The sequence below is a fragment of the Marmota marmota genome, unplaced genomic scaffold (genome assembly GCF_001458135.2).
Source record: "Marmota marmota marmota unplaced genomic scaffold, marMar, whole genome shotgun sequence".
NCBI classification, from domain to species: Eukaryota; Metazoa; Chordata; class Mammalia; order Rodentia; family Sciuridae; genus Marmota; species Marmota marmota.
The window spans coordinates 2922211-2936291 of record NW_026000171.1 but is presented as its reverse complement, the minus strand read 5'-3'; the positions used below and the strand labels follow the sequence as shown (position 1 = coordinate 2936291).

Below are 14081 nucleotides of genomic sequence, written 5' to 3'. Positions count from 1 at the left end.
TAGTAATAAGCACACTCCTGAAATCATCTGGGCCCAAGGATGGGGGCAAATAATAAAATTCCTAATTCACTTGCAGGGGGAGAATGGGAGAAAGGTGAGTCTTTTCAGAGCAGAAACTTGTTCATAGTCAGATTAGGTCTCCTTCTTTGTGTAGTGTAGTCCTCTCCAGATGGTTCTGTTTGACTTGGTCACAAGGATTTGATTATTGGCCACCACAAGCTTCTACACCCAGCTGATGAAGGGGAATAAGAATAAAGCAAAAGCCCCGTCTGTATAATGGAAATAAAATGGAGCCCCTAATCCCACCTCTAATTCCTCTTCCATTCCTTCCCTTCTTCTTTTTGCTGTAACACTTATCACCTTTCTTTTACTTTCCTTTTTATCTATTGTTCTGATCCACACAGGACTTGAGATCCGTGAGGGCAGGAATTTTCTTTTGTGGGGTGATATATCCCTACATGCCTACCACAGAGCCTGGACATAGTGCATGCTCAGTACATACTTTAGAATGAGTGAATCTATATTTATTGGGATAAAAGGGTTGGTGACATAATGAAGTGAGGATAGGTAACAAGGCAGCACATACAGCATAATTGTCACTAAAACAAAGAGATGCATGTGACAGGGAATCCAAGTTGGGAAGACTTGTCAAAGTTGATTATAGATCTGGGGATTTTGAGTGGTTTTCTTTTCATCTTCATTGCTTTTGGGGCTGTCTGAATCTGTCTTGTGAAAAAGTTTTACCTTTATGGTCATATAAAAATGTTCCTTTCAGTTTAAAAAAGAAGAATAAAAGTGGGACCCTGACTAACACCGGCAGCCAATGGGAATGGGGGTGGCTCATTCAGTGCCAAGTGGGCATCTTGGTGAGGGAGACAACCCTTGAGTCTGGCCGGGCACTGCTTCCAGGGCATGTCAACACCCCCCACGCTGGTGTGAATCCCTAGGGGCAACCTCTTGCTATGGGCCTGGACTCTCCATATGGTTACTGCTCTGTGAATTGCAGTTTTCCTCGCCCACTACTACCTCCAAATGAGTGAAGCCTGTTGTAAGATAATATTATTATGCCTTTGGAATTCAAATCTAGGCTCCAGTGGTGATTGTGAATATTAGGGTGTGCTGTAGTTGCAACTGATTGTAGGATTATTTGTATAGGCTCATGGTGTCTGGAAACTCTGGGGTGGAGAGACCCCAATGGGGTAACAATCCCCCCAAAAGGATATAACCCAAAATAGGGTCTACAAGAAACTTAAGCTTGAAGTTACTGAAAAGCAGCATTATGTCTCTTCCTTCTAGTACTCATTCTGTTGCTCTCTCAATTTTCTTCTTTCCCTTTCACACATGTGACAAGACTACCTGCTGCTCTCACTGACAGTTATATCTATGCCCTGTTGTTCCCATAAGAGGAGGGGCTGCTTTCTATAGCAAGTGTTGGTGGTCAATGCAACCCTATATGTGGCCAGAAGGGAACTAAAAACTGTGGTGGACAGTGCTGGTGACCTGCCATACCAGAGGCCCTCCCCTACCAGGCACCTGAAATATCAGAATAACTCTGTCTCCTCTAGTCATCTCGCTTGTGAGAAACTGAAGACAGGTGTGGATGGGGTGGCCATGACACTGGTTTCTGGACAGCAGAAGGGGTCCAGTGAGTGATGATGATCTGTTTGGCCTTTACTTCTAACTATGCGTGGAAATCTCACCACAGAGCCCTGGGAAGCTGCTACCAACTGAATGCATTAGCACTACAAGATGTGACCTCTTCACCAGCTGGGGTTTGATGTTAATTCATATATAAAATGTCAGAACCCCTCACCTCTTGAGCCCAATTTCCTGTCTCCTTTATCCTATCTAATATTTCTCCATTGCACTTATTTCTATCTAAAGTACTACATACTCACTGGTTTATTATCTGTCTCTCTCCAGAGTTGTAAGCTCCCTGGGGCAGGGATTTTTCTCTCCTTTGTTCTCTGCTATATCTTTAGTCTAAGAATAATGTCTGGCATATACTAGGGGCTCAATAAATATTCATACAAAGGAAGGGAGGGGAGAAAGAGAGAGAAGAGAAGAGAGAGGAGAGAGAATAGAGTAGGAAGGGAGGGAGAAAGGAGGGAAGAAAAGAGAATGAATGACAAGGCACCAAAGACAAGAGATGTATCTTTAAAAAGAATGTGGCCATTTATTTTATTATTTAAAATTGGAACTTGCATAAAATGACAGTTGCACTGAACTCCACACGTCCCTGTGACATGAACTGTAGACAAGACCAGGCTGGACCTTTGCTCACCATTCTCAGGTCCAGTGGCCACAGCAGTCCGCTCTGTAACTTAATTTGCATCCACCGCAATGTGTGACAGCCCCAGTTGCCAGTGTCCCAGAGCGGTTTTCTCAGGGTGACAGCAGGAAGGGGGTGGTGATCATGTACCATGGGGACTAGGATGTGGCTCTTGCTGCACTTCTCTCACAGCCTGTGGTCATCTGAAATAATGGTGAAGTACAAGAGGGAGCCCCAGGGGACAAGGGAAGGCTCAAGGTGTCTGGAAACTCTGGGGTGGAGAGACCCCAATGGGGTAATAATCCCCCAAAAGGATATAACTCAAAATAGGATCTACAAGAAACTTAAGCTTGAAGTTTCTGAAAAGCAGCATTATGTCTCTTCCTTCTAGTACTCATTCTGTTGATCTCTCAATTTTCTTCTCTCCCTTTCACACATACTTCGAGACGCCATCAGGCCGGTCCGGGAAGATTCAGAACACGCTCCTGCGGGTGTACAAGTGTGCTCCTGCGCATGCGTCTAGCTGCTGCCACGCCCTCCTCCGCGGTGGGGTGGGATGCGCAGCTCACACGTTGGTGTGCTGGGAACCTGCGGATGCTATGCTGCCTGGCTGGCTTCGGTTGGAGGGTGCTGAGCTGGCAGCCCGGCTCCTCCTGCTCTGATCCCCGCCTCCCTCGCTCTTCTGGGCTGGCTCTTCAGAGAGCTTGAGCTTTTCATGCTCCTCTTTCAAAAAGAAGTCCACTAACAAGCTCTTCTCTTTCTTGATCTGGTCGCTGATGTCTGTTGGGATATCTGGTATCATCCAGTCCACCAGAACACTCAGGAACATCACAAGGTTCTGCCAAAAGCAAGGGAGAGAGGGGCTGAGTGGAGAGGCAGACACGTCCAATATCAATGATGGTGCCTGTGTGTAGCGAGGCTTCATTTGATAATTGGTGGCTATTGCTCCTTCCCTTCAGCAGGGCTTGTTCTTGTCCTCCAATCCTCCAGGTCCTCCCTGCTCCAGAACCTTCTGGGATATGGCCACAGAGTGCAGTGGCCTCTCTAGAGCTGTAACTGTGACCCTTACTCCTTTCTCCCCTCTAGCTGCCTCTCTCTGTCCTCTCTGAGATGGGCTGTTGGTATTTGCATTGACTCCTGGTTTCAGTCTCCCTCACCTATAACTCACATCCACTGCATTCTGCCCTCAGTGCATCAACAGCCATCTGACCTGACTGGGACTTCCTGCCTCCAGCTCTCCTTGATCAATTCTAAGCTTTTGTGCACATTTGCATAGGGCTTCCTTCTTCTGGCTGCTGAGCCACATCCTTTCCCTTGGGTACACAGGTAAGAAAGGGCCATCTTTTCCTGGAAACATTTTCAGTTGAGCAAATGAGTATGTGACAACAGTTCCTGGCATGGTCTGATACATGCCAGCTACCCTTCATACACATTTACTGAACAACCTTCTCCAATTGTGATATTTTTCCCTTGCTGCAGATTTCACATCAATGTAGCTTCACCCTTCTAAGATCTCAAGGCAGTGACTGAGCCCTTGAAAGGTATGTGCTCCTAGGACTCAGGAGGAAGATTTTGGGGACCACCTTCTGCTTTCAGAGGCACCTTAGGTGTCAGAGAACTGTCTCATCATATTCTCTTCCTCAAAACATCTTCTACAGCATGAGCAATCTGTCACATGTGACATACGGGAAAGAGAGAAGACTCCTGCAGGTGGGGCAGCAAGGGGGATATCTGAGTGGTTTTTCAAATGTATCACCTCATCTCTGCAGAGAAAGAATGGCAGTCTTCTTTAGGTGAAAGACTAGCCGATGGGCTTCTCTACTTCCTGGGCTGGGGTCTGGGGGCAGGATATTTTAGAGTCCTCCAGAGATCTGTCTTCAGGGAATACAAAAGCCTAAGGGAGTCCAAGAGAAAAGGATCTGGGCTTGTGTGCTGGCCCCACTTGAAGACCCACAGGACCCCTAGTGGGAATTGGGGGCCCCTTAGTTTGGAGAATCTCAGCGATGCAATTGGAGCTGAGGCTATTGTCAAAGATAGGAATCACTGGGCTCAGTTTGCTATTCATTCAGGGATGGCTAGATGGCTCTGGGGGCCCTTCCCACCAGATGTCTCAGTGGCTAAACAGCATTAACAAAGGAAGGCCCCAAGAGCATAAGAAGAAAGGCTTAGAACTTGAGCCTTTCTGGGGCTGCAGAAATGAGGTGGGCTGTTTGTCTGCACAGGGGCTGAGACTCTGGTTTCAATTGCCCTTCCCACTTTCCTTTCTTCATCTTAGATTTAAATTGGAAATTATCTCTACCCGGCAACTTACTCCACATCTGTCCAGTAACCTTACTCTGTGTTTTATTCTCCTGCAAAGTCCATCCATTAAAAGAAGCCCTCTTGGGAGTCCTCCTGGTTCACCCAGGGAAGGGAACGTTCACTTCTGCCTGCCACATGTGAAGACCCCTTGTGTCACAGAGTACAGTCAGCACTCCATCTCTGTGGGCTCTTTTGATCCAACTATGGATCAAAAATATTAGAAAACAAAATTGGATTTGTACTGAACATGTACAATTTTTTTCCTTGTCATCAATACCTAAACAATACAGCATAGCACCTGTTTACATAGAACTTACATTATCTTATCTAGAAATATAGAAGTATAGGAGAGGTTGTGTATAGTTTATATGCAAATGCAACACTTTATATAAGGGACTTGGGCCTCTTTGGATTTTAATTATCTGAGGAGGGCCCAGAAACCAGACCCATGTGAATATCAAGAGACAGTACCATGGAAACCTGGAGGTAAGTGGCAGCCAGGTAGTCATGACTCTCTTTATCCCTGTCTCCCGGCTCCTAAGTGCCATTCCTTATCTGAACAACTCACCTGGAAGATGATGACAAAAGCCAGACGGGCAGACAGAACAGACCAGTACTGTTTGGAAAACTCATATGGGTTTGATGCCCATGGTGGTTCTCGGTAATCCTTGAACCTGTCCAAAGAGATAGAGGAAAGGTAGTAAAAACTCAAGGATTTGAGTATTGGACAAGCTCTTAATTATTAGATATGGGAAATGGGAGAAATTAGACTTGGGGAGGGGAAAATCTATGACCCAACCAGCAAATATGCACGGAGTAAAAGAATCAAAGTCCATAAAAGCCAATGTCAGCCTAGAAATGTCTTTTTCCTACTCGTTTTCCCTAACAATCCCCAGAGCTTCCTCTGGTATCCAAATTCAATTTCCAGATGATCCCAAGAATCATAATAATAACCCAGGCCAGTGGGTCCACCTGGGATCCCCACTATCCTGTGGGCTGAGAGAGTAGGGAGGCCCCCAGATGCCTCCTCTAGAACTCTGTGGCAGCCTGAGGCTCCCTGAAGATGCAGCACAGCAGGTTATCCTGGGCTTCCCCAGCCAGCTTCTTTGGGATTCCAGCTACCCAGAGGGGCTGGCCTTGCTTTCTGACTGCACTATTGAACCCAAAGGAAGGCTGGCTGATCCAGACCAAGTTGAAAGTAGGTAAATTTGGAGTGAGAGGGTCAATAATCAAAGTTGATCAGTATTTCTGTTTTATTAGCCATAATATCTAAAAAAAAAAAAAAAAAAATGATGTCAGAGCCTAATGTGAGTTCATGTCTCCTTTTCAGATGGGAGAGAAGCCTTGGGTTTTCCCTCACTCTTGCCTTTTCACCCCCATTCTGGAATGATTCATGTTAGAACAAGCTCATTTTCTCAGATACAAAACAAGCCCTATCCTGGAGGAAGATGGGGTGGCATCAGGCCACCAAGCAGTGTGGTGTGGCTGCTATGGAAGGCAGAGTAGGGACTCAGTCTGGGAGGGATGGAAAACCATCACACTCTGAACATGAAGTATGTGTCCATCCCTAAGAAAAAGGCTTCTCTGTAAGATACATCATTGCATCCCTCAGGCAGGCATCGTTATCTCTGCATAACACAGGAGGAAGCTGACGCTCAGAGCTAAGTTCAAGTGCTTGGCCAGAGTCTCATGGCCAGCAAGATGTGGAGGCAAGGAAAGAATGCATGTCTGGCTGAATCCAGGCTTCTCTCCCATTATCATAGAGTAGCTCACCAACAGCTGCATTGGGGGGAAATATTCATAAATGGGGGCTCTTTTGTCCCTTTCCCTGTCCTGAATGAACCAGCTGCTCCAAAAGATCTATGTAAAACCATGATGGCTTCCAATTGTCCAAGGAGAGATAAGAGAGAGAGAGAGAGAGAGAAAAAGATGGAGAGGAAAGCTATGCACACACAGAGATAGAAAAAGGCACAGCAATAGTGAGCAATAGAGACAAACTGAATGGCGGACACTGAGCTTTCAACCAGGGTTTGGCAAGAGACCAGGAGCTTCCCCCTTCCCACCCAGCTCCCCCTCTCCTAACAGCTGATCACAGCTGTTGCAAGCTTGGTTTGACATCCGGGTGAAAAGCAAAGCTAACTGCAGCCCAGCAGAGCACCACGGGATTCATCATATCCATCCGTGGCTAAGGACAGAAGCACAGCCAGCTCCAGATTATCCTTGTTAAGGGGAGAGAGACCTGCACAAATGAAGGAGGGCATTTTGGGGTGGGAAAATACTCAGATTCACCTATCCCCTTGCTGTCCACAGAAACAACCCTACAGCAGAAGGCAATTGATCATCCTCCTCTAGAAACCTCCAGGGAAGGAAGTGAGGCACACAGGCAGGCATGGGCACACAAGCGGGCATGGGCACACGCATCAGTGCGAGCATGCGTGCGCGCGCACGCACACACACACACACACACACACACACACATACACACACTCCTTACCGCAGGGCAATCCCTTCCCAGGTTCAGCCCAATCCCTCCTGATACCATGAAAGTCCCTTTCTTTTCTTCTCTAGCTCTATCGATGAAGGAACAGCTGCTCACTGACCTTGGTATGAGAGTCACTGCTCACTCCTCTTTTTTCCAGTCTGAAAAGAATCCATAAATAATCTAATTCTGGTTCCACCTCAGCTACTAACTTACCAAAGCTTTTGGAAACGTCACTTTACCCTCCCTGTGTGTCCAAAGCATGTTTTGAATCTAACAGGCACATCCATTTAACTGAAGGTCTGGGGGGGGAAGATTAACAGAGAGATCTGTCCCAAAAACTCTGGTTGAAAATACCTCTATCCAGATAAGCTGAGGCTGGCTCTGTTAGGTACTAAGGGGAAAGCCACACCACGAAAAAGAGCAGTGAAGGATTTAATGAATTTTGCATCTGCTCACATTGTTCTTTCCAAAGCTAGCTTTTTAAAAACTATGACTTAACCTAAGAAGTATATTTAAATGAAAATTACACAAAACATACTTATCCTTTCTCTATACAATGTACTGACCTAGCCTAATCTAGCCTATCCTGTCCTGTTCTTTGAATTGCTGTTTGAAGCCTGGATGGTGGTACAGAGCTATAATCCCAGCTACTCAGGAAGCTGAGACAGGAGGATTGCCAAGTTTATGGCCGTCTGGGCAACTTAGTGAGACTCTGTCTCAAAATAAAAATATAAAGGACTGTGAATGTTACTCAGTGGTAGAACATCCTTGGGCTTAGTCCCCAATACCACAAAAACAAAGCAACAACAAACATTATTTGTGATCTACTGGAATGATTTTATAACCCATTAATGAACCATGATTCATCATTTGAAAAACATTGATTCCAGTAATCTTCTGCCACCAGGTAAATAATTGGCTGTTTACATGCCAATGTAAGTTCAGATTTCACAATTTTTTAAAAAATTTCATCCTAAAAAGTCAGAATTATCAAATGTTTTCACTAAATAACTAGAAAACACTAATTAAACAAAGAAATAATTAGCTTTAAGAAAAAAAAATACAAAAGACCAGCGGTTAATGGACTTAATCTTTTCCACTACTGGGACAATGGTTTCTGTTGTTCGTTTTGTTTCTAAGCCCAGTGTTCAGCATTGATGAGAGAGTGTGCTTCGGAGACAGCAGATGAGGGTCTGAATGCCATATCCCCACTTTGCTCCTGTGTCCTTGCTCTTGTTTGGTTCTTGAATGTCCCCCAAAGGCCCATGTGCTAAGGATTGGTCCCTAAGGGGTACTATTGGGAGGTAATGGACCTTTAAGAGGTGGGGCTTAGTGGGAGGTCTATAGGTCATTAAGGGTGTGCCTGTGAAGGGGATCATGGAACCCTGTCCCTTCCTCTCCTTCTCTTTTGCTTCCTGGCCATCAAGTGAGTGGCTTTGCTCTGCCACTCACTACTATGTTGTACTTTCTCACAACAAGCCTGTAGCAACAGGGTTAATCAATAAAGGACTGGAATCTCCAAAACTAGAAGCTGAAATATTTTTTTTTTCTCTTCAGGAGTTGATTATCAGGTATTTGTTACAGTGATGGAAAACTAACTAATACATTCCTCTTACAAGTTACTCAATATTATGAAACCCAATGTTCTCATGTATGAATTGGCCCAAACTTTCTCTCAGAGGTGTTATGAAGATGAAATATCAATGCAAAGAATTCAGCACAATAGAGGAACCTAATAAATATAGGTTGAATATCTCTTATCTAAAATGCTTGGGACCAGAGGTATTTCAGATTTCAGAATTTTTCAGATTTTGAAATATTTGTATATAAATAAGGCACTGTCTTGGGGTAGGACTCAAATTAAACATGAAATTCATTTATGTTTAATACATATCTCATACACACAGCCTGGAGGTAATTTATACAAAAATTTTTAATAATTTTGCACATGAAACAAAAGTTTCACAATGCTAAATTTTCCACTTGTGACATCATATCAGCAATAAAATAGTTTTAGATTTTAGAGCATTTTAGGTTTTAGATGCTAATCTGTAGGAGCTATTCTTTCTCTTTTTATTGAAAGTAACTTACAACTGGCACTTCTTCTGCTCCATGAGGCCAGAGCACACAGACTGCTACTTCCAGTTCCTCCTGGCTTTCCAGGAGGATTCTGAGCACTTGGGTACCAAACACCCAAGTTACCCATGGTGCTGATGAGAATCTAAGGCAGTCACACACCCGTGTGGCTGTAGGAGCTTCTCTCAGGACCCCTGTCCAGGTAAATGGCAAAAAACAGGCAAGCCTCAGGCTGATAGGTGGCGGCCATGAGATCCAGGAAGCAGAACTTCTTTCTGATCCCTTCCCATTAGCTCAAATGATATTCCTAGATCTCACCCTCACCTATCCAATCCTCCTTTAGTTTCCTTAAGTGTGAACATTGATTTTGAGGGTTTCTCAAGTCTTCCAAGAAAGACATTCAATAAGGCGACAACCAGAGTGTCTCAAAAGCAAGCATGAACTTGAAGTGGCTATGCCTCTTACTAACTGTAAGAGCCTAAGTAAGTGATTGCACATCTCTGAACCTCAGCATCCTAATCCATAAAACGAAACCAACACAATGGGTAACACAGTGTCAAGTGCATAGAAGTGCATACTTGGGTTCTCTCAGCCCAACCATAAATAAATGAACATGTGTATGCATGTGTATATGTGCTCAATATTAAAGGAAGCAACATTACCTTTTCATAAGACAATACGATGAATTGTGAATGTTATTTTTAGAGTCTTCAAAGGAAAATGGACACATGAGTTCTCCTGGGAGATGACTGAGGAGAGAACTAAGAAAAGAACTTTTTCTTTTACGTATATGTATGTGTATATACAATATGTCATATTGTAAAACAAGCCTGCTATACAACATTTTAAAGGAATCTTTGGAAATTATTTTAAGGCCCTCCCTATTACAGATGAGGAAACTGAAGTACAGAGAGGGAAGAGAGACTACTGGCTCAGATGTCCCCATTCCCAACCTCATCCTCATCTGCAAGACGACCAGTGACTCTGACATCTGCCACAGTCATCAAAATACAAAAATCACTGTGAACAAGGAAGGAGCCAAAGCCAGACACTAAGAGTTTGGTCATCAACCATCGGTAACGGCTTTTCTTTTTAAACGAGGTGTTGGTTATATAATGAATCAGTTAGTAAATGCCTTTCTCAACTCTGAACAGTGGTACATAAGGAAATTTTTAAAATATCCCCACTGGAAATGAATGTCATGTTAATGCTGAATACAATTACATACAAAATTTTCATACCATCTGAGTTACTTAAAACTGCCTTCTGAAACTGGCATTTTAGCAAAGGAAAATGGTACAGGCAATTAGGAACTAATGAGAACCATGCCAATCCAGTGGTTGGTAAAGATCAGGAAAACCAACACCTGGAAAAGTTGACTCTCCCTCTGGTGTCAGTATGGAACAGATGTGAAGAAACCATGGCCTGGAAAGGAACTCACCTCTTCAAAGACTTTTCACAGGACCTTGGAATATGGAAGTACTTAGGACCTGGAGAAAAATCTGGCAGGACCACCTGAGGATGCTGTTTCTGGATGTTCAACACCTCCAAACAGACCCTGTGGGTTGATCATGCCCATGTGGGCTCCTTGAGTTCTGTTCTGGGACCAGATCCCTGGCCATGCCCTGCCCAGGCGAGCTCTTTGCACCCTTCCAGCTGAGCCAGGAATTAAGCTGGCATCCATCCTCCAAGATGTGGTGGCTCTGTCAAATGGTCACTAATCATACCTATAGTGTGATGTTACAATTCTGTTTACAAAGCAGCCCTGCAGGAGAAGGGCTGAGGCAAGCATCACTCTAAGAATTCTGGGAATACAATCTCAAAATCTAAAATGGGCAGCCAGAGACTCGTCCTAACTTTTATTGACATTGTTAAGATACCTCTATCCCTAGTGTGGTTGGGTTAAAGCCCAAGACCTCAGTTTTATTCAACTACATTTACCTTTAGAGATCATTGAAAGCTAAGAATAAGAAAGGTCATCATGTTCCCAACACTATTTGCCAGAAAATCAGGGCGAACTTCGCTTCCCACCATGAAAGAAATGATAAAAACCAGCTCTTGGGGCAAGCTGTAGTGTTGTCTCTGATTTTTCATAGCATTTCTCTGTCATAGTCCTTTTTTTTTCTTTTTTATCTTGGAGTAGTGGATAGGACCCCATGAGGTTGAGATTTCCCATCAACAATCTTATTGATCTAGGAATTGTAGCCTCCAAGTATACTTATTTGATACATTGTAAATTAAGTGCTGACCCCATTCTCTGAACATCTGCTTACACTTTATTTTTATCTCTTTATTTTTATTTTCATTAGAATCCGATAGCCTTCACACTATGGATAGAGAGAAAACATTCAGGAAAATTCTATCTCATCACTGTTCTCTTAAACCCCTCTGTGGGACCCCATGGCCCTAGACACTCCACACACCTCAAAGTGACCACCATATTCTTGATCTAGTGTTCTTCCAATTTTTCCTCCTCACTCTAGCCCTTCTCTCTGCAATAGTGTTCTCCCTGGACTTCCTTTGATGCCTGAACCCCCCCCTTTGTGCCCCATTCTCTACCACTCTCACCCCCACCCTTCTCCACCAACCAGATGCCTTGCTCATATGAATTAGGAGCTCTGGCCATGCTTGTATTCCTCACCCTTCAACTTCCCTCTCCCTTGAAACTTCCCCTGAATGCTTAAGTGCTTAAATCTGGATTGGGTCAGTGGCTCCTCCTCAGGACTCACACAGCTCCCTGCACTCCATTGCAAATTATTAAAGCTATATTTTAATTGCTTGTTTACCTACCTACTCATCTGCTTCCTGACTTATTAAGAGAAGCAGCATGTCCTGTTCTCTATTAACTAAGGTCCCCCCCCTTAATATCTGCATAATAAACCTATAATCCTCACTGGTACTAAGAGTAAGAAATATAATGAATGCTCCCAAAGTCACATTGGTTTGATTTTAGGATGATTTACTTTCTGCAGATAAATTTTCTTGGCAGAAACATAGAATTAAAGTGCACTTCCTATGCATGTACCCACTGATAATTCTGCCACTCAGTGGCAGAATTTTTTTTTTTTGTAAATGGATAAGAGACCAGCCCTGATCCCAGCTACTTGCATCTACTTGCATGGAAAAAATGGAGACAGACTATCACAGCTTCACACAGGGCTGTAAATCCAGTGACCTAAAGGCAAATTCAAGAGCAGTTCACATGTACCAATAGTGCCTGGTATCCTGGGCATTTGTTGTTAGGGCTGAGTAGTAGTGCCTATCAATCTTGATTTCTCACTAGAGTGGATACAATTCAGAGTGAGCTTGAAAATGCAATTGACATTGACTGAAGTAGAGTTGGGAGATAGATTGAATTTGAGCCTACCTATCTGAATAAAGCCTTGTCTAAATTTAGACCTTCCCTCAACTTTCAGTATGGGGGCCATTAAAGTCCCTTCTTGTTCAAGCCAATTTAAAGCACTGATGAATCTGGAAAACACATTCATAAGTGCTACTGAGAGATCTGATGGTCAGAGGGAAGGCACAATCCTATAGGTCCCTATGGCAGATACATTCTTCCAGTCCAACTAAGGAAACAGTGTTAGCCTTGCTTCCCCACACGAGGCCCACTGAGCTTTTTCCCACCACACATGGGAGTGGAGACCTGTACTCCTGGACAGATGTCTTTAGGATCTGTTGCTAGAAACTTCTGTCTTAGAGAACTTCTCAGCTTTCTAAACCTCAGTTTCTTTTCTTTTCTTTTTTTTTTTTTTTTTTGTAGAATGAGGAGCTTCAATGAGGTAATCTCTGGGTTCACTTCCAGTTATGAAATGATTTTGTAATTCTCACTGTTTGTGCCTGTTTGTTTAGTTAGTGTAAATCTGTTGATTTATTTCATAATCCAGATGCTATTGGAAGATAGCACTGGCACAGACACTCTGTATTATGAAATTAGGCCTTTGGATCTGCAGACCAGCACCATGGACAGACAGTCTGGTATGCCAGCCAGGTAGAGGAGTGACCCCTGGGTAGTGCAGAGTCTGAATTTGCCAGCAATAGGACTTTAGTCCAAGAATTACTCTTTGTAGTCCCAGATGTGAAAAAAAAAAATCTGAAACATCTAGGCTGATATAAATTGATGAATAAATTTATTCATCTGTTATTAGATCTGGTCCCTAATTTTTCATATTGGTTGGCTAGAGTAAACCCTGAAGTTAATGTGCCTGAGACCAAGATGTTCTTTTATTTAAATCATAGATTGGTAAGGTTGTTTAACCCAGACATCCATCTGAATTGGAAAGACCAAATCATTTTCTTTTTGTGTTCTTCAACTCAGAATATGAACCTAAGCAGCAGCCTCAAAAATGATGGGCCTTGGGTCCCATGTGTCCTAGGTGGGAAAACAAGACAGACATGCTGGGTCACCACTGCTGCAAACATTACAGAAAACACTCTTTTTCAGTGGAGGCACCAGCAGCTTTTACATGAGACACTACTGGGGTCTTAGGAAGACAATGGTTCCAGAGGCTCTTTTCTTGGGCTTTTTTGTTGTTGTTGTTATAGTTACTATTATTTTTTAAATATATGCAATATGATCTTTGCTCCATGGCTTCAATGATCCCTGTGTGATGGATTTCAGTCACCTCTCCAGAATTCAGCTTAGTGTGGTCAGGAATTAGGACTGACCTCTTGGACTTCATACCATGTTTTAAATTAAACAGGACTGAAATCAAATCCATCATTTGTACAGTAAGATTAGATTCTCATTAGACATGGTGACACACGCCTGTAATCTCAGCAGCTCAGGAGGCTGAGGCAGGAGGATCACAAATTCAAAGGCAGCCTCAGCAACTTAGTGAGGCCCTAAGCAATTAATGAGACCCTGTCTCAAAATAAAAACAAAAATGGGGTGGGGATGTGGTTCAGTGGTTAAGTGCTTCTGGCTTCAATCCCTGGAGGGGGAGAGGG

General features: G+C 43.6%; 1 protein-coding gene across 2 annotated transcripts in view; it reads right to left on the bottom strand.

Moving 5' to 3' along the window:
* Positions 1 to 2152: 2152 nt before the first annotated feature.
* Ano2 (anoctamin 2) overlaps positions 2153 to 14081 on the bottom strand; it is a 355142-nt gene continuing 343213 nt past the window's right edge. For both annotated transcript variants that reach the window (XM_048787661.1, XM_048787662.1), the window contains 2 exons: positions 5142 to 5247; positions 2153 to 3110 (listed from right to left, as the gene is read on the bottom strand). In XM_048787661.1, coding sequence (XP_048643618.1) covers positions 2838 to 3110; positions 5142 to 5247 — 379 coding nt within the window. In that variant the 3' untranslated portion in view covers positions 2153 to 2837. The remainder of the gene's footprint in view (positions 3111 to 5141; positions 5248 to 14081) is intronic.